The sequence below is a fragment of the Bufo bufo genome, chromosome 3, assembly GCF_905171765.1.
Source record: "Bufo bufo chromosome 3, aBufBuf1.1, whole genome shotgun sequence".
Classification (NCBI taxonomy): Eukaryota; Metazoa; Chordata; class Amphibia; order Anura; family Bufonidae; genus Bufo; species Bufo bufo.
The window spans coordinates 556,106,280-556,124,800 of NC_053391.1; the positions used below are offsets into that span (position 1 = coordinate 556,106,280).

At 44.2% G+C, this 18,521-nt stretch overlaps 1 protein-coding gene across 2 annotated transcripts in view; it reads right to left on the minus strand.

Moving 5' to 3' along the window:
* CCNT1 (cyclin T1) overlaps positions 1 to 18,521 on the minus strand; it is a 56,175-nt gene that overhangs the window by 20,814 nt on the left and 16,840 nt on the right. Inside the window, exons 4-9 of one of the 2 annotated variants that reach the window (XM_040425500.1) lie at positions 13,877 to 13,937; positions 13,016 to 13,078; positions 11,277 to 11,322; positions 5,020 to 5,183; positions 3,713 to 3,783; positions 1,640 to 2,796 (exon numbers count right to left, since the gene is read on the minus strand). In XM_040425500.1, the coding sequence (XP_040281434.1) occupies positions 1,645 to 2,796; positions 3,713 to 3,783; positions 5,020 to 5,183; positions 11,277 to 11,322; positions 13,016 to 13,078; positions 13,877 to 13,937 (1,557 nt within the window). In that variant the 3' untranslated portion in view covers positions 1,640 to 1,644. Of the gene's footprint in view, positions 1 to 992; positions 2,797 to 3,712; positions 3,784 to 5,019; positions 5,184 to 11,276; positions 11,323 to 13,015; positions 13,079 to 13,876; positions 13,938 to 18,521 lie in introns of those variants that run through there. The other variant, XM_040425499.1, reaches the window with a different exon arrangement.

Sequence of the window (18,521 nt, forward strand, 5' to 3'; positions counted from 1 at the left end):
ATCAGAAATAGGGATGAGTGAACTTGTCTTTCTAGTTCGGCATGCAAGGTTCGCGGTTATCCAAAAATTCCGTTATGGATTCTGCTACCACGGACCATAAGTTATGGTTCGTGGTAGCAGAATCCATAACGGAATTCTTAGATAACCCGAACCTTGAGCGCTGAACTAGAAACACAAGTTCGCTCGTCCCTAATCAGAAAGCTAAGAAGTGAGCTATAATGAGTGTTTCTGTGCTCTCAGGAGATCAGAGATAAGGCTTCACATGAGCCATCAGCTGATGCGACGCAGTGTAAACACATGACCTGCTTTTAGAGAATCTCAACCTGTACAAAGAAAGGGGCTGACTCTTTTTTTTTTTTAATAAAGGACCAATTGAAAACAAGATTTTTAGCTCAAAATGAGTAGAATACAATAAAAAAAAAAGGTGTCCATAGCCTTTAAGTTTGTTCTGTTGCCCATTATACTAAAGAGACCACATACTGTCAAGGGAGCAATCAGTAGCTCTGAGCTTCCAGACCACTCCGGCACTATTCAATCAGCTCGAGCTGTGTAGTAGCAGGTCTTGTATTAGTGGGAGAAGGGGTTTTTCTAATTATTATTAAAGTCTAATTTCTCTTTCCTGAACGGATTTTGCAGCACTATCGATATAATAAAAATAATTATCATTATCACAGAGCATTAGAACGCCATACGTACCCCAAAAACCATCAATGATAGATGGAATAGTAAGAACGGTCATATTTAAAGCAGCAGACTAAGGCCACTTGCACACGAACAGTTTTTTTTCCCGTTTCCGTTCCGTAAACGGAACCATTCATTTCAATGGATCTGCAAAAAAAACGGAAGGTACTCCGTATGCCTTCCGTTTCCGTATTTCTGTTCAAAGATAGAACATGTCCTATTATTGTCCGCATTACGGACAAGGATAGTACTGTTCTATGAAGGGCCAGCTGTTCCGCAAAAAACGGAATGCACACGGATGTCATCCGTATGTTTTGCGGACCGCAAAATACTGAAAAAGCCATACGGTTGTGTGCAAGAGGCCTAAGAGTGAATTATTACTACACAGTTTAAAATATCTAACACAGTGCAGAAAGGTGAACAACAACCATGTATGGGGACTGAACACTCCGCCATCATTAAACCTCACTGTCAAGCCTCTTTATAACTTTGCATTTACACGTATTCCAAATGTGCACAAAATTTCCATGCAGAAAAACGTTTCAGTGTCAATCCTGATAGAAATAATGGTGCTCACGTAAAGTACCTGGACATGCTAGTAAAAAAAAACAAAAAAAAAAAACGGACCTCAAATTTGTAGCCTTGAAAATCTCAATACAAAGCTTGTGGCTCTGCATGTTAACGGCAAGGAACTTTTAAAACATACACCCCCACTTAAAAAAGAGACAGATGAGACAAGACATTGTGAAGCTGCGGCGGTTTTGAAAGTGGCCGACAAGAACGGCAGCTGTTGTATGAACTCTAGCCAAAAGAAAAAAAAAGGACACAAAGAAATACGATTTTTAAAATGTAACTTAAGACATGAGATACATGACAAAGTATATGGAAGAACACAGAGAAAATATGCTGGTAAAATAGTGGCTATAAAACCCTTTCATGCAAGTCTGAAGATGCGTACTTCAGTTACTTGGGGAGTGGCGGCAAAGGTGGAGGTGGCTCAGCAGGAAGTGGAGGAGCTCTGGCTTTGTCTGTGTTGCCCGGCCTGGGCCTGCGATAATCCCCAAACTGATGCAAATACTGAGCTGGCTGCATGGGCTGCACTCCCTGTGCACTCAGCAGTGAATGCAGCATGTTTACTGTGTCTTGGTAATCAATAACTTTAGATGCACTGTGCCCATTGGCACCAGAGGAGGACTCCCTCTCTGTTTTGCCATGACTACTGCGTGATCTGTGAGATGCTTGTGCCACAGGGACGTCAGATGTGGGAGTTTTGGAAGTCCTCCTTAGTTTATGAAAAGAGGGATCATGGCCGCTGACATCATCTGAGGGAGGTCTCTTTCGAGAAGGTAATGTTTTGTGAGAAGAGCTACTGAAAGAAGATCGCTTGCTATTTGAGCTGCTGGATGAGTCCGAGTGGTGTTGACGGTGAGACTGGCTGTTGTGGTGGTGATGATGGTGATGAGAAGATGAAGAACTGCTCCTGTGTTTTTCCCTACTTCTGCTGCTGTTACCACCACTCTCTTCCGTTGGCACTTTAACGGAAACTTTGCCCTCCTCCGATTTATCCCGGTTAGGTACAGGAAGATGGATTTTCAGACTGGTAGACTTGTCTGTCCGTTCATGACTGACTTCATGCAAGGGAATCTTTAAAATGATGGGCGACGTGTGGCTCTCCTTCTCCCGCTCTCTCTGCTGCTGAATGAGTAGGTTTTGGGCAGCACTTGCATATTGCTCTTTTAGGTTGGCTCCCATATGTTCTAGCTGTCGTTTCTGTGCAGCTAATTCGTCGGCATGCTTCGCACGGTACTCCTTCAGTGACACTTTTGCAGTGGCAGGTGGTTTGCTTACAGCTAGCTGGGCCTGATCTGTGCATGCATTGTGTTCTGTAGTCCTTTGTGGCTGCCTCTGGCTCGGTAGCAGAGTTCCCCACGTACTCCCGGACATCACAGAATCCACTTTTGATCCAGAGAATGAATGAGAAGAAGCATCAGACAGGGGGGAAGTTATAAAACCACCGCGAGAGCACATTCGAAGTATGGCCTGGTCGGAAAGATTGTCACTGCTATCCGCATCATCAAAACCATCTTCTTTAGATTTGCCGACTGTTGGAGTGGTCTGAATGACAAAACAAATACAAGTATACTTAGAAGAGGCCTAAAATCATTTACCTGTCGGAACGAGTGACAAACAAAACTGGGTTGGCTAACACGTCATGACTTTAAATGATTGTGGTCACTAGGACATCAAAGTACAGTACAGTTTAGATGTTGGCATCGCACTATCCCTTTCTTTGCCAGGACAGTTTTCACAATTTTGACATCCACAAATAAACCTGCATTATAAAATAAAAAATCATATTATACACCCATACCCATGTAGACCCCTGGTACCTGTGAAAATGCCACTCAGCACTTCATGCAATATTGCATCAAATCGTAAAATCTGTTTCTACCAGAAGCAATGGTGCAAGATGGACAAACAGCGGCACCCCAAGGGCCCCACTGACTTATAACTGGACCTGTCAGTTTTCCCCGAGTTGTCCACCCTACAGTGCTATTTTTTATTTTTGCAAAAATGGCAGAATCTGCAATTTGGTATCCGCTGCATGTGTGAACATAGCCTTAACTTCCCATTTCTCTAATCTGGCTCATATTATAAATTATATATATATATATATCTTTATATTGCTGTAATATGAAATTCACTTAGCCCCTGAACATGGCAGCATTGTGTCTCTGTTTTGTACATCCTTGGCAGTGCATGAATAGAGGATTTTTTTTTTTCATGAATCTAGCAAGAAAAACTATTGTGGCGTAATCCATATTATTATGTAGGGGAGCCAGTGCGATGCTGTACAGCCTCCTACACACGCTGCACCCATGAGACCTAAGTCAGCAGCACAGGGCTTTCTTATGCTGTCAAAATGGAACTAATATGTTTACATTTTGGGCACCAAAAAACAGCATCTACATTGGTTTATATAGTGATATGTGTTTCCAATGTATAAGTAACATATTATTAGTAGACTTACCCTCCAGTTTCTTACACGCTTCAAGCGGCTGGGAGTTCTCTCTAAGATCTGGAGAAATTCATGTGTCAGCTCTGCAAATAATACACATATAGTTACAGTCAAGGTGAAAAAACTACAAACATTATACTATGCAAATCAATGCATGACACCTACATTTACACACAACACCTGTGCCTACCTTGCATGCACTGTGCACCCGAGGGTATAATTAAATCTCCAAACCTACATTTACAATGTGTGGTCTATACTGAAATTCACATTCAGATGTAGTATATATTGAAATATTATCAAGTTAATAAAGGGGTTTTCTGAGATTCTGATATTGCATTTATTATTTCTTCTAATTTTATCTTATTAATGTATATAACTGCATATTACAAAACTACACATTTTCCATGTTAAACTGTGGAAAACCAAAAAGTTAAAATACATATGGAATGCTGCATAAGAGGAAGTCTACAAGAATTGAAACCTGCAAAGCCTGTAGGAAATTATGGATACCGAATTAAACCATTAATAGTACAGTCAAACATACGAGTACATACTGAAAAAAAGGATGACGAGGGTGGTATAGAAGCACCAGCTAGCAAGATCCAACATTGAGCAACCTATTTAGAGGAACTATGTCGAGTAGGGCCATGCTATATCTGGGGAAGAGTATATGCTATCCCCCAGATCTGTAGGGGAGGGGAAATAGAATATCATGATGATGATGTACAGAGCATTAAAATAAGGAGCTATAGCACAGAAAAATACAAGCTTAACAATGGAGCAGAGTATTCTAGGTGATATGAAGTCCTCTCTGCGGGAGCAAGAAGAGTCTGAGATGCCGCCAGATTGACAAGTTTCCATAAGGTTACACGATGCAATTTGTGGACCGCAAAACACTTACGGACGTCTGAGGAGACTCTTGGGTTCCCACCTGAGCGTATTCGATAATCGCTTTTTACAGGCGTTTTTGTATTTTGGAAACGCGCGTAGTACGCGCGTTTGTGTGATTGAACACAGAGGCATCCAATGAATCTATGGGCGGGAACGCGTGACAATACGCCCCAAAGAAGCTCCTGTACTTCTTGGGGGATAGGGCGTTTTACAGCGCGTTCGTACGCGCTGTAAAACGCTCAGGTGTGAACAATCACGGTACAAGAAGGGAAGGGGTGCAGCAGTGGGGCTGAATAGCTCAAATGTGCACGTGCAATATACAGAGAGAAGGAAAAAGACCTAACATATGCAAGTCAGACACATTTCTGGTTGATCTAATAAACATCTACAGTTACATAAGCAATGTAAAACCTAAAGATACAAACCATCCAAAAGCTTCAGTGTCACTGTCACATCCACATACTCCCACCATGGTTTCCCATCTGTTGACACTGGGATCTCCCAGTTAGACCACTTGCACGCCAAATGGATGCAGACACATGCCACTACCGGAGGGGTGTATTGAAGGCTGAACGTAGTTAAATGCAGACTACGAGAGAACAGATTAAAAATTACATGTGACATCAACTTTGATTAAAGGGTTTTCATGAATAAATTGGACATCACTCTGGGCGTGCCTGAAATAGACCATTACTTACCTAAAAGATTCCTACCCGTCGGCTGTTTTTACCCAGCTGCAGCATTGATTTGTCACATGTTGTAGATGTGATGTCACCGCTGCAGCCAGGTCAACAGAGCCTAACCGGGAGAATTGGAGTGGCAGCTCAGGATTTGCAAGGTAAGTAATAGTCTGTTATTTATTTCAGGTACGCCCTGAGTGATGTACAATATATTTCTAAAACCTGACAACCCCTAAAAAAAATGGTAATAGACACTTGAAGTGCTCCAGCCGCATATCAACCAAGCAAGCATGTGTTTTGAATGGGGACAGGGGAAATCCAGTTCATCAACAATGAGAACAAAAGATCCGACATGTTGAAATCCAATACGCCTAATCCTTCTTTTCCCTAAAACCTGCCCTCAAGGAGGAGTTGGGACACCACCATACACACTGGACATCCTGTACTGGTAAGATCAGCAAGTTTGGCTGACATTAATCCAATGTGTATGGACTAGTGTTCATCGAGCACCAAAGGGCATTAAACCAGGCACCCCCTGCTCTGAAGAGGGGAGGGTGTCTGGTTCATAGGAAAAGGTCAGAAATTGATGGAAACACACTGAAATGGTTCAGGAACAGCATGGGGAGGATGTCTGGATGCATCGTGGACTCCCAGGTCGCTGCTGGGAACGATGTTGTCCGAGTAGTACGCCACTTTTACAGACTGACAATAATACGCACCAAATCGAAGATAAAATCGATTTTAGAGGAAAATTTGGTAGCAAACATTCCTTCCTGTATATTTACTTGTATATAACGTGCAAGTGCTGCCAAAAATTACAAGGAAGAGGCACTCAGATACAACCTGTATATCACATAAAGGAGGGCCTCATTCACATTGTGGTACAATTTTTCAGGTAGTGGGACTCCTACACTCATAAAGCCTATGCACTAAGTGAAAGGGCTGCCAAAAATTACAAGGAACCGGCACTACAATACACCCTTTATTACACATAAAGGAGGGCATCATACACACCCTTGAAAAATTATGATTGGTGACCCTCAAAAACATTAGGAGCAAGGGCCTGCTGGTGACCCTCTAAAACATTAGGGGCGAGGGCAGCCTAATAAGCATGTTGATATGGAGGAGGGCGAGAAAAGGAAGATTGAACCATAACCCTTTTTTGAGGTGGAAGGGGTGCATGGGAATACAGTGTATTTCAATAGACCATAAAAGCCACATTTAAAGTGCCTTTATGTTCAGCCTCTTTCCTCTGGTGGAGTAGAGAAGTCAGGGGCAATCCAGGCCTTGTTCATTTTGATAAGAGTCAACCTGTCAACATTTTCAGTTGACAGGCGGATGCGCTTATCAGTTATTATGCCACCAGCAGCACTAAATACACGCTCTGACAAAACGCTATTGGCAGGGCAGGCCAGCACCTCCAAAGGCGTAGAGCGCCAGTTTGTGCCATGTGTCCAGCTTGGACACCCAATAGATGTAAGGCACAGACAGATCATTGAGGACGCTGACACGGTCTGCTACGTACTCCTTCACCATCTTCCAAAACTTTTCTCTCCTTGTGACACTAGGCCACGCATCAGGCTGAGGGTGCTGGCGGGGTGTCATGAAACTGTCCCAGGTGCAATTTTTCCACAAGGACCTTCTCGTATTGCACCATTTTGCTAGTCCTCTCCAGCACAGGAATGAGAGATGAGAAGTTCTCTTTGTAGCGGGGGTCGAGAAGGGTGAACAACCAGTAATCTGTGTTGGCCAAAATGCAAGGGTCATGGGAAAGGCAGCATAGCATAAAGTCAACCATGTGTGCCAGAGTCCCAACAGACAAGACTTCGCTGTCCTCACCAGGAGGATGACTCTCAATCTCCTCATCCTCTTCGGCCCATCCACGCTGAACAGAGCCACAGCTCAGTCTGGTCCCTTATACCCTGCCAAGGCTCTCCAGCGGTGTGATGTTTATCACTTAAGCAAGTTCGTTTCAGCGTGGCCTGTTGCCACTTCCCCACTACAGTGCTACACTGATGGCTGACTAGTGCTGCAAGATGAGAATTCAGAGGTGGAAGTGGAGGAGGAGAAGGGGGGGGTTGCAGCCACTAATGTAGGTGGTGGCGGAAATCCTGATGGAAATAGTGCCTGCAATCCTTGGCGTCGGTAGCACCTGTGCCATCCCAGGGTACGACTCGCTCCCGGCCTCCACAACGTTCACTCAGTGTGCCGTCAGGGAAATGTAGAGTCCCTGGCCACAAGCACTTGTCCATGTGTCAGTCGTTAAGTGGAGCATCCCAATAACTGCGTTGGTCAGGGCACGGGTGATGTTACTGGACACCAGATGGTGTAAGGCGGGGACGGCACACCATGAAAAACAGTGGCGGCTGGGGACTCAGTAACGAGGGACGGCCACCGCCATCAGGCTGCGGAAAGCCTCGGTGTCCACAAGCCTAAATGGCAACATTTCCAGGGCCAGCAATTTGGAAAGGTGCGCATTTAGTGCTATGGCCTGTGGGCGGGTGGCTGGGTATTTGCGCTTTCGTTCAAAGGCCTGGGTTATGGATATCTGTAAACTGCGCTGGGACACAGAGGTGGATGTGGTAGATGATGGTGCTTGCGAAGGTCCAGGTGCAGGGCGGGAGGCATCCAGGCCTGGGTCTTGGACAGCACATAACAGGGGAAGAGAAGGCAGTGGTGTGACCCTCAGACACCGATTGTGGACCCAGGCGTTCGGCCCACCTATTAGGTGCTTTGATGCCATGTGGCGGATCATGCTGGTGGTGGTTAGGTTGCTAGTGTTCACGCCCCTGCTCATTTTAGTACAGCACAGGTTGCAAATGACAATTCTTTTATCGTCCGCCAGACTGCGAAACACCTACCCCTTGGCAAGAAGATTGCTCCAAGGGGGTGCTCCAGGGAACAGTTGCGGGCTTGTTTGGTGTGGCCTGCCTTCTCCCTTTTGCCACCCTACTGCCTCTACCAGCCTGTTGCCGTGCTGCGGATCCCTCTGTACTGCTGTCCTCGCTCGGCTTGCCACCTTCCCAGGTTGGGTCAGTGATTTAATCGTCCACCACCTCCTCTTCCACTTCCTCACTCTGGTCATCCTCCTGACTGGTTGACCTAATAAGAACCTCGCTTATTGACAACTGTGTCTCATCCTCATCATGAACCTCTTGAGACACTAATTGCCGTTGACTTATTGGCAACTGTATTTCATCATCATCATTCACCTCGTGAAACACTAATTGCCGTTCCCCACCGTCATCTTTTTCTGACTGTGGATGCTCCTGAGTTTGGGAATCAATGCACAAGATCTCCTCATGTCCCTCTTCAAGCGGGCTTGGCGAGAGGGCCAAATCAAGGAATGGCGATGAAAAGAGCTCCTCGGAATATCCAAATGTGGGATCACTTGTTTGCCAAGACTCTCCATGGTGGGAGGAAGGAGGATCAGGGTGAGGATTCTGTTGACCAGACTCTTGGCTACTGAGACTGGACTTTGTGGGAAAACAGGGTGGTGCTTAACCGACTGGAAGCATTATCTGCTGCAATCCAACCGACCACCTGGTCGCACTGGTGTGACTTCGAGAGTGGTGTCCAGCGCCGCCGTGCAAACTGGGACATGAAGCTAGGTATAGTGGATTAGTGTGTTTCTTGTGCTCTGGCAGCAGGCACAGTTTCACCGCGCCCGGGGTCACGGCCTCTACGTGCACCATCAGCAGCATGGCCACTTCACCGTCCCTTACTGCTCGCCTTGAGCATATTAAATGGTATATATCAGGCATGCTCAACTTGCAGCCCTCCAGCTGTTGCAAAACTACAACTCCCAGCATGCCTGAACAGCCTACAGCTATCAGTCTACAGCAGGGCATGGTGGGAGTTGTAGTTTTACAACAGCTGGAGGGCCGCAGGTTGAGCATCTCTGGTATATATGCTTACAAGTATGTCACACGTACAGTAGCGCAGGTTTTGTAAGTGTATGCGCAAATAAATTAAACTGAATGTCACAGATATTTAGGATGCGCAAATATTATACAGGAAATGTAGCTAGCACAGCTAATGTCGCTGTCACCAGCGGCGAAAAAATTAAACCGAATGTCACTGATATTTAGGATGTGCAAACGTTATACCGGAGATGTAGCGCAGGTAATGTCGCTGTCACCAGCAGCGAAAAAATTAGACTGAATGTCACTAATATTTCGGATGCGCTAACGTTATACTGGAGATGTAGCGCAAGTAATGTCGCTGTCACCAGCGGCCAAACAATTGCGCTGAATTTCACAGTGCAAATGTAAAACAACAGATGTAGCGGAGGTTGTGTCACTGTCAAAAGCGGCCAAACAATTGCACACAATTTAGCGCAGGTTGCGCTAATAATATACATGGCAGCCAGATAAAACAATAATCCTGAAAAGTTCCGGCCAGCCAATCACTGTAATGCCAGTAGCCAACATGGCTACGGCATTACAGTGAGTGGCAGTACCACCGCACACGTTTATTGGCTGCGTAGCAGCCAACAAACATGCGGGGAGGAGACTCGAGCATCGCGCTTGAGTACACACGGTGTTCGGCCGAGCATGGACACCTCAAGTTATACTGAAAAAATGTTAAAGAGGACCCGTGACTACTCCTGATAGGTCTATTTTAATAACTACTTGCATTCCCCCTGTACAGTAATAACAATTCTGGAGCCTCTATTCTTATGGCTCTACGTTGTGCCATTCCTTTATTATTTCTACTAGAAGTTATGACTGAATTGCTAACAGTCTGCAGTAAGGGTACAGAAGGGTGGTAACCAGTTTGGGGGGGGGTCCCCCTGCACAGTCTGACAATGGCAGAGCTGACTGGATAGAGTGAGACTATGCAGGTACACACCCCCATCTGATTAACACAGCTCTGTACCCTTACTGCAGACTGCTAGCAATTCATTCATAACTTCTAGTAGAAATAATAAAGGAATTGGACAACATAAAGCCATACGAATAGATTCTCCAGAATTGTTATTACATGGGGAATGTATGAAGCTATTAAAACAGGAATGTCAGGAGCGGTGACAGGTCCTCTTTAACACTTCTTATGGTTCAGTTTAAAGGGCCTTTTCATGTTAACAGTGTAGTATTCTTTCTTATTCAATATGTTAAAGAATAATAAACAGGTACTTGTGGGTCAAACAGCGCTAAGCTAGGTCCCTTTTTTGGGCCAGCAGTGACATGTTTTCCTTAAATCTATTCACACTGGGCCTAGTGACCACACCAAGTTTCCAACGGGAGGATTTTTCTGATGGAAATCTTGGGCACACAAGTTTAACAGATGCCACTTAATAGCATCCATACCCCATAGGTGGTGAAGCTGGTAAAAAAACACATTGCGTGATACACGGTTTTTCAGTGGTTGGCTCTGTATGTAATAGTGCAGGCTACAGTAACAAATTGGAAAACCCAGCTGATATCCGCCTGACAGAGGCTAAAACTATACCAATTTGGCGTCTACTGGTATGATGGGGGCCTATGTGACTACTGCAGCCAATCTTTAAAAGCTGGCCCCTACCAATGACATTTTGACAAGGTCACATGACCTCTGCAACTGATCAATGGCTGCAGCAATCATAAGATTAAACCAATATGTCATTGCTGGAAGCCAGCATTAAAAGATCAGCAGCCCATGCTGGAAGTTGAAACATGGGAGCAATAGGGGAGCAGTCAGGTTAGTATTACTCTGTTTATTTTAGACCATTCTATATGGACATTTCCTCTAATGTTTGCAGGGTGCCGCAACATCTATGTCTATTTGCATCAGAATTTAAAGACGCAATAAGCTGAGAAGACCTTAGTGGAATACGCTGTGAAGAAATAACTATACTTCAAATTTACAGGTGGCCCAAAAATATTTCAACAGTAAATATTTCAGTAAAGCTGGCAATAATTGTACATATTCCATGTTAAAGCCCGTTATGATGTCACTTTATTCTATAAAAAAGTCTTTTTTTTCACCTTCTACCCACAGAAATACACTCATAAATTAACCTGTTGGTTGCCATGAAGTAGGATGTCTGAGCCAAGTCCTTGCTTGCTGAGGAGAAAGAGAGAGATAATTAAAATGGGTGCATAATAGGTTATTTCACACATTACATTATTTTAAAACTTGCTGGTTAGGCAGTCCTTCCACAGTGCTCACTCAGCTGTTTCTGTATCTATCATAGCTTTGTACGGTGTGCAGCGGTGCTTATGCTCAGCCAATGCTCCATACAACTCCTCCTCAAATTCTATGATGTAACATTTACCTGCTACGCTGCAGGCAAAAAAAAAAAAACTTTAGAGGGAACAGAACCTTTCACATTGACCATGGTGTCTGAGATGTAGGCAGCATGTTATAGAGCAGGGGGAGCTGAGCAGATCGATATATAGTTCTATGGGAAAAGATTCAGCAAAACTTGTAATTCATTCATTTATATCTCTGCTCATTCTGGGCTTTGAGGTCAAGCAGGCGGTCCTATCAGTGATTGACAGCCTTCCCTCTATGACTGTGTATACACAGATAGCTGTCAATCACTGATAGGACCGCCTCCGCGACTTTAAAATACCAGAATGAGCAGGAATGTAAATGAATGAAATACAAGTTTTAATGAATGTTTTCCCAAAAAACTGCTCAGCTCCTCCTGATCTGAAGTCTGAAAATATTTGTTTCTTATTTTCTTTCTCGTGCTCCTGCACATGGTTGTAGTTTTGGTCCGCATCCGATCTGCAATTTTTATGGATCAAATCATCTCAAGGAGGCAGCACAAGATGTGGACAGCACACCCGTATGTCTGTTCTGCGGCCCCGCAAAAAAAATAGAACATGTCCAATTCTTGTCAGTTTTGTGGACAAGGATAGGACATTTGTGAAGGAGTGAAAAAAAAATGTCTGCAGGCTTTTGGCCAGTGTTTTGTGGACCACAAAAACGGCTATGGTTGTGTGCAGGAGCCCTAAAACCTAGGTGTGTCTTTTGGTCAGGTGTGTCTTATGGAGCGAAAAATATGGTATGTAACAAATATTTTCTATTTCTACAATGCCCAATCAATACATTTCAAACTATAAAACTAGGAGGACATCACAATGCCTCATATATTTTCACAATACATATACTGTTCCCACACTTTCAAAAGCAGTTCAAAAGCCAAAATGAAGAGCATGTTGTATGGTAGAGATGTAAAACAAAAAAACTCAACATTAAAAGGGTTTTCCGAGACTAGGAATAGGTCATCAGTATCTGATCGGTGGGGTTCTGACACTCGGGTCCATCCCCGATCAGCTGTTTGAGAAGGCACCACAGTAGCGCCGCTTCCTTCTCACAGCTTTTCATAGGCCGGTGACGACAAGTTCATCGGTCACATGGCCAAGGCGCAGCTCAGCCCTATAGAAGTGATTGGGGCTGGGCTATGATATCAAGCCTAGCCGCTATCAAATAGACATCGCTGTGCATGGTGAGCAGAGAAAAGGCCACAGTGTTACTGCGAGTGACAGCGCCTTCTCAAACAGCAGATCAGCGGGGGTGCTGGGTGTCAGATGTATCCAGAGGATAGGTCATCAGCAGAAAAGTCTCAGAAAAACCATTTAACTACATTATCTGGTGACTGCAGGGAAAATGTAGTATTACATGGCTGTCAGTCATATAACTGTTAAGTAATGCATGAGGGAACCGGGTCCCCTAGTTCTCTGCTTTGGCTAATAGTACTAGCGTACTGAAATTAATGTGAGCCTGTGGAAAGAAAATGAATTCTCACCTCTTACCAACTGGGTACACTTCACTACATGAGTGTGTGGGTGATCAATAGTAATTTCAAACCCTGAAAAACAAAAGACAATACTTTAGATATTAATCTGAGATAAGGACGATTTGGTCTTAAAGGGGTTGTGTAGGCAGTATATATTGGTGACCTATCCCCTGGATAGGTCATAAGTATCTGATCGGTGGGAGTCCAAGACTAGGCACCCCCGCCGATCAGCTGTTTGAAGAGGAGACGGAGCTCCATTTGAGTGTCTCAGCGGCGCAGTATAATTATAAGAACTCAGTACAGTAACTGAAAAAAATGGCAAAAAATTGTGCTTAGTCCTTAAAGGGAATCTGTCAGCTCCGAAACCCCCAACCCCAAACAAGGGTAAGAGGTGTATAGTGTAAGTGATGCCAAGTCCGGTTATGTAATTATTATCCTCATTCCGACCCTGACAAACTAGCACTAAAATATACTGAGAGGACTCCTGTGCTCACGTACACAATGGAAAGGACTCGCAGTGGATCTTACTGCTGGCTCATTGGGGTACAGTGTCAGAATTCAAATGAGTATGGCGATAAAGATTGCATAACCGGACTCGGCGTTACTTACACTGTATACTGCTTACTGTAGTTTGTGAGGTATTTTGGAGCTGACAGATTACCTATAAGGCCCCAAAGAGGTGGCCCTTAATGGGTTAAACACTGTACACCATAACACAAGGTAGTAAGGCCCTTGGGTAGCACGATTATCATCCACCACAGTGTTATTCTGCAGACTTTTCCTCCAGGTCAGTCTTGCTCCATGGCTGGGATCAAGGCTTAGTTGGGGCTTTCGTGGTTTTCCCTTTTTCAGCCATCCTGGAAGACTTACCCAGGGTCTGCAGTATAATGCTCTCTAGAATGACCAGGTCTTGGGCTTGTTGCAGGTATGCCTGTTGTTGAGAGGACAGGCAAATTACTCACTGGCAAGCACTCTGTACAAAACAGGGTTACAAACTGCAAAAAAGGGGGTCAGTCAGCACATCCCAATGTGCAGGTGCACGCTGCCATGGCTAGAAACATACAGGAAAAAAAGACAACGCAACAGCACTCTGCAAACACAAGTACAATAATGCCATAATTATAGAAAACATTCTGGCGCTAATGCTACGCTTATTTTGCAACTTTGAGATTCTTGACAAATACATTTTGTACAAAATTATTTGGGCCGTCTGCCAAACGTCAAGGCGATCTCTGTAAGATGGGAACCTAACACTAAATCCTACCTGTTATGTGCCATAAAAATTCAGGGAGTGCAGGTTCCACATGCATGCTGGGTCCACTCTGCTTTTTAACACACCTAGCAGCACATAACAGGTAGGATTTAGTGTTAGGTTCCCGTCTTACAGAGATCGCCTTGACGTTTGGCAGATTGGCCCAAATAATTTTGTACAAAATGTATGTCAAGAATCTAAAATTTGCTAAATAAGCGTAACATTAGCACCAGAAAATGTTCTATAATTATGGCATTATTGTACATTATTTGTGTTTGCAGAGTGGTGCTGCATTGTCCCTTTTTTCATGAGGGTTACAAACTGGTCATGGTTCTACAGTAACTGAGGATTATGTGGAATCTTAGAGCTGGTTCAAATGACTGTGCTCAGTCCAGAAACACGGCCTGTATGTCAGCTGACCGTGGCTCCCCTGACCTGAAGTCACTGCATCATAGTGATTTATGATACAGACGGTTCCTTCCTGATCGCGGGTTTATTGTACTGTACTCACATCATCATGTAAATACAGTACAATAGATTCGCCATCAGACAGTAGCTGACGGTATCATAAATCACTATGATGCAGTCACTTCCGGTCAGGGGAGCAGTGGTTGGACTGGGAGATGTGGCCGACACACGTCGTGTGAATCAGCTCTTATTATTTCTTCTCAATATGATGGGGAAGAGAATGTTTAATAAAAGATTTAATCATGTTCTGACCAAATGTTATTAGCAGCGAGAACAGACCAAACCTTACAGGGCGAGCCAACCTGCTAAAAAGCTACAAAGGTAAAAGGTCCAATGAAAGACAAGACTACATGCAAACAAGTGCATAACAAGCATGCTCAGCGAACCCTCTCCCATAGTCCATATCTGATCCTTACCAGTATTTTTGCCTTTCACTGAGCTAATACAATGTACCTGTCCTAGTCATACAATTCATAGACGGTAACAGTGTCCAAACAAACCCTTAAAGGGGTTGTGTCGCAAAATATATTCTACATTTTTCACACCTGGATCTGAATACTTTTGTAATAGAATGAAATTAATAATTTAGTAGAGCCAGTGAGTTATTCACTGAAATCTATCTGTATAGCGCCACCTGCTGCTTTACAGGGCTGGTTTAAGCTTTGTTAGAAAGTATTGTCATGTACCATATGATGTCTTATATCAATCATGGCATAACTCCTTTAACTAAAATTATAAACAATCTTCATATACTGTCTGCCTGCTTCCGGTAGACCTAGTATACACCTTGCATAGAAACAACTAAGGCTACTTTCACATTAGCGTTTTCAATTCCGCTATTGAGATCCATCATAGGATCTCAATAGCGGAAGAAAACGCTTCAGTTTTGTCCCCATTGATTGTCAATGGGGACAAAACTGAACAAAACGGAATGTACCAAAATGCATTCCGTTCCGTTTTGTTGCGTCCCGATCACGGACAGAATAATGCTGCAAGCAGCGTTTTTCTGTTCGTTATGTGGTGCGGAGCAAGACGGATCCGTCTGACACACAATGTAAGTCAATGGGGACGGATCCGTTTTCTTTGACACAATAGAAAACGGATCTGTAAGGACCGCCTTATCCTTAGTTATTATAATGTTTGCAGCGATATATGTTTTATGGTTATAAGCGGTAAACATATTCCAGTGTGTGATTTACATATATATACAGTGTGTATTTATGTATTTGTATCTTCTGTATTACAAGGCCAGCAGTCACGTTGGGAGTAATTGATTTATGAATTGGCTTAAGGATGCATAGAGAGAGTCGAGCTGTCTGCCTCGTACCTGGGAAACAGCCAAACTGCTCCCCGGGAGATAGTTAGCGAGGGTGGGCCCGTTAGCTGATCACACTTTAGGACAGGGGACTGAAGACTCTCTGACCCCTTTTGTCAGCAGGGGAGTTCCTAACCAGAAAATGAACTAAAATTTGTAGTCCTTCATAACTTGTTCAGGAGGGGGCGGATGTCTCCAAAACCCAGCTCATCACCTCTGGTATGATGGGGGCATCGCATGGACACCAGACATGGCGTATCAACTCGCCTTCATCTTCCTAAAAGAAGGATCTAACCTTCCGAGCGTCCTGGACGTGTCACGTTTGATATGCTAGGACTCGGAACGGTGAGCTATGAATTATAAAGAAGGGCTGGGGCCTGTATCTTCACCACGGCAACTGGGAAATATATTTTGGATATTTTCACACCTGTTCCCTAGATGGCCAGGGGGCTGGCTGCATGTGTAATGAAGCACAGCCCAGAGGGGCTGAGTCAGAGGTGTGAATCCCCCTCTGGCCTGCCCTTGGAGGAAAGACATAAAAATGTAATCCCTGGATATTTGGATGTCACAAAGTGGGAGATCCAATCAAATTAGTTTGTGCACCATTACTCAGCCCAAATCTCCTGGGAGGAAAGGACTTTTACCACACAAATGCTAAGTATCAGAACTTTCTATGTTTTCTCCTTTCTATTTTACAATTGTTTGCCATTTATGTATGTCTCTTGTTAATCATTTTTTGTAACCAAGTACTGTCTATTTTTCATACATTAAACCTAAAAGTTTGATGGTTTGTCTTGTAACCTCAAGAACCTGTTAGCTCCATGAAGAGTGTATGTGCAGTCTGAGGCGGTATGTTGTTCCCTGAGGCTTACTATCGTGTATGTGTCTGCTTGCGAGTGGAACACTCAGGGTTGTCCTGTCGACCTTATAACTGGCGGGTGGTGGCGGCAAAAGTTTTGTGTTATTGCGTCAGTGTGCTTGCAGGCTTCAGGTGGCGATTTATGCAGCGTGTGAGGTGAATCGGCCTGAAGGGCTTGGGCAACCCTTGTCACGTGACGCGGTGGGCTGGTTTGGTCCCCAGTACGTGACATGATCCGTCCCCCATTGACTTTCAATGGTGGTCATGACGGATCCGTCTTGGCTATATAAGACATAATACAACCGGATGCGTTCATGACGGATGCATGCGGTTGAATTATTGTAACAGAAGCGTTTTTGCAGATCCATGACGGATCCGCAAAAAACGCTAGTGTGAAAGTAGCCTAAAGGGGTTGCCTAAGATAATTAAAAATCTTTGACAGTCCTAAAATGGGCCCTTTCTCCAGCGTCGTTCTCTGTGGCACTGGTCTGGTTCTCCTGCTGCTGATTGTTTATGCTGGAATGCAACACGTGACATCTGCGTTCTACTGCTGAGGACAGTGATTAGCTGCAGCAGTCACTTGTTGATCCTCGACACATCCCTGTGCAAATCACTGACACTGTGAAGTGCACAGTTCTCACCTGTAGACCACTGAGGACAGTGACTGGCTGCAGTGGTCATGTGATTTATGGCATCACATCATTGCGTTTGTAAGCAAACAATTGCAGAAGGACAGGACCAGTACCGCAGAGAATTGTGCTGGAGAAACGGGGAGCTTAAATTTTTTTTCATTTTAAGGCCATTCAAGACTTTTAATTAGACAATCCTTTAAGGCCTCATGCACACGACCGTATGTATTTTGCGGTCTGCAAAAAACAGATCCGCAAAAAGTACGAATGACGTCCGTTTGCATTCCGTGTTTTGCGGAACGGAACAGCTGGCCCCTAATAGAACAGTACTATCCTTGTTCGTCATGCGGACAATAATAGAACATGTTCTATTTTTTTTTGCGGAACAGAAATACGGACATACGGAAAGCACATGGAGTACATTCCGTTTTTTTTTTGCGGACCCATTGAAATGAATGGTTCCATATACGGTCCTCAAAAAACCCGGAACGGAAAAGGAAAGAGAATACGTTCGTGTGCATGAGCCCTTAAGGTAACAGCAATATTATTTTTTTTAAATACTCGCTTGTTAAATCCCACTCTGCACCGGTGTTCTCCACCTACATTTGTTTATTTTCCTTTAGTGGCCATACAATGCCATACATTCATGTAACATCTGCAACCAATAACTGGCCTCTGCAGTCTCGTGCCATACATCTTACCATTGGGGCCAATGGTCACATGGACGTGTGGCACTTCAGCGCTGCAAGAAAATAAAAACTGGCAGGAACGGGAGGAGTATGAGTGCTGCAGTAGCATTGGATTTAACAGGTGTGTAATGTTGGTATTTTTTATTTTGTAACATTTTCTGCAGGGCAACCCCAGGCTCTAAAAAGTTCAGCCCTCGGCTGTTGCTGTAAACCTGGCCGCTTCTGCAGCCATTGCGACCTGGTGAGGTGGGGGTACATTTATTGGACATTTAAAGGATGTACTGTGGATATGCCATGGATGTC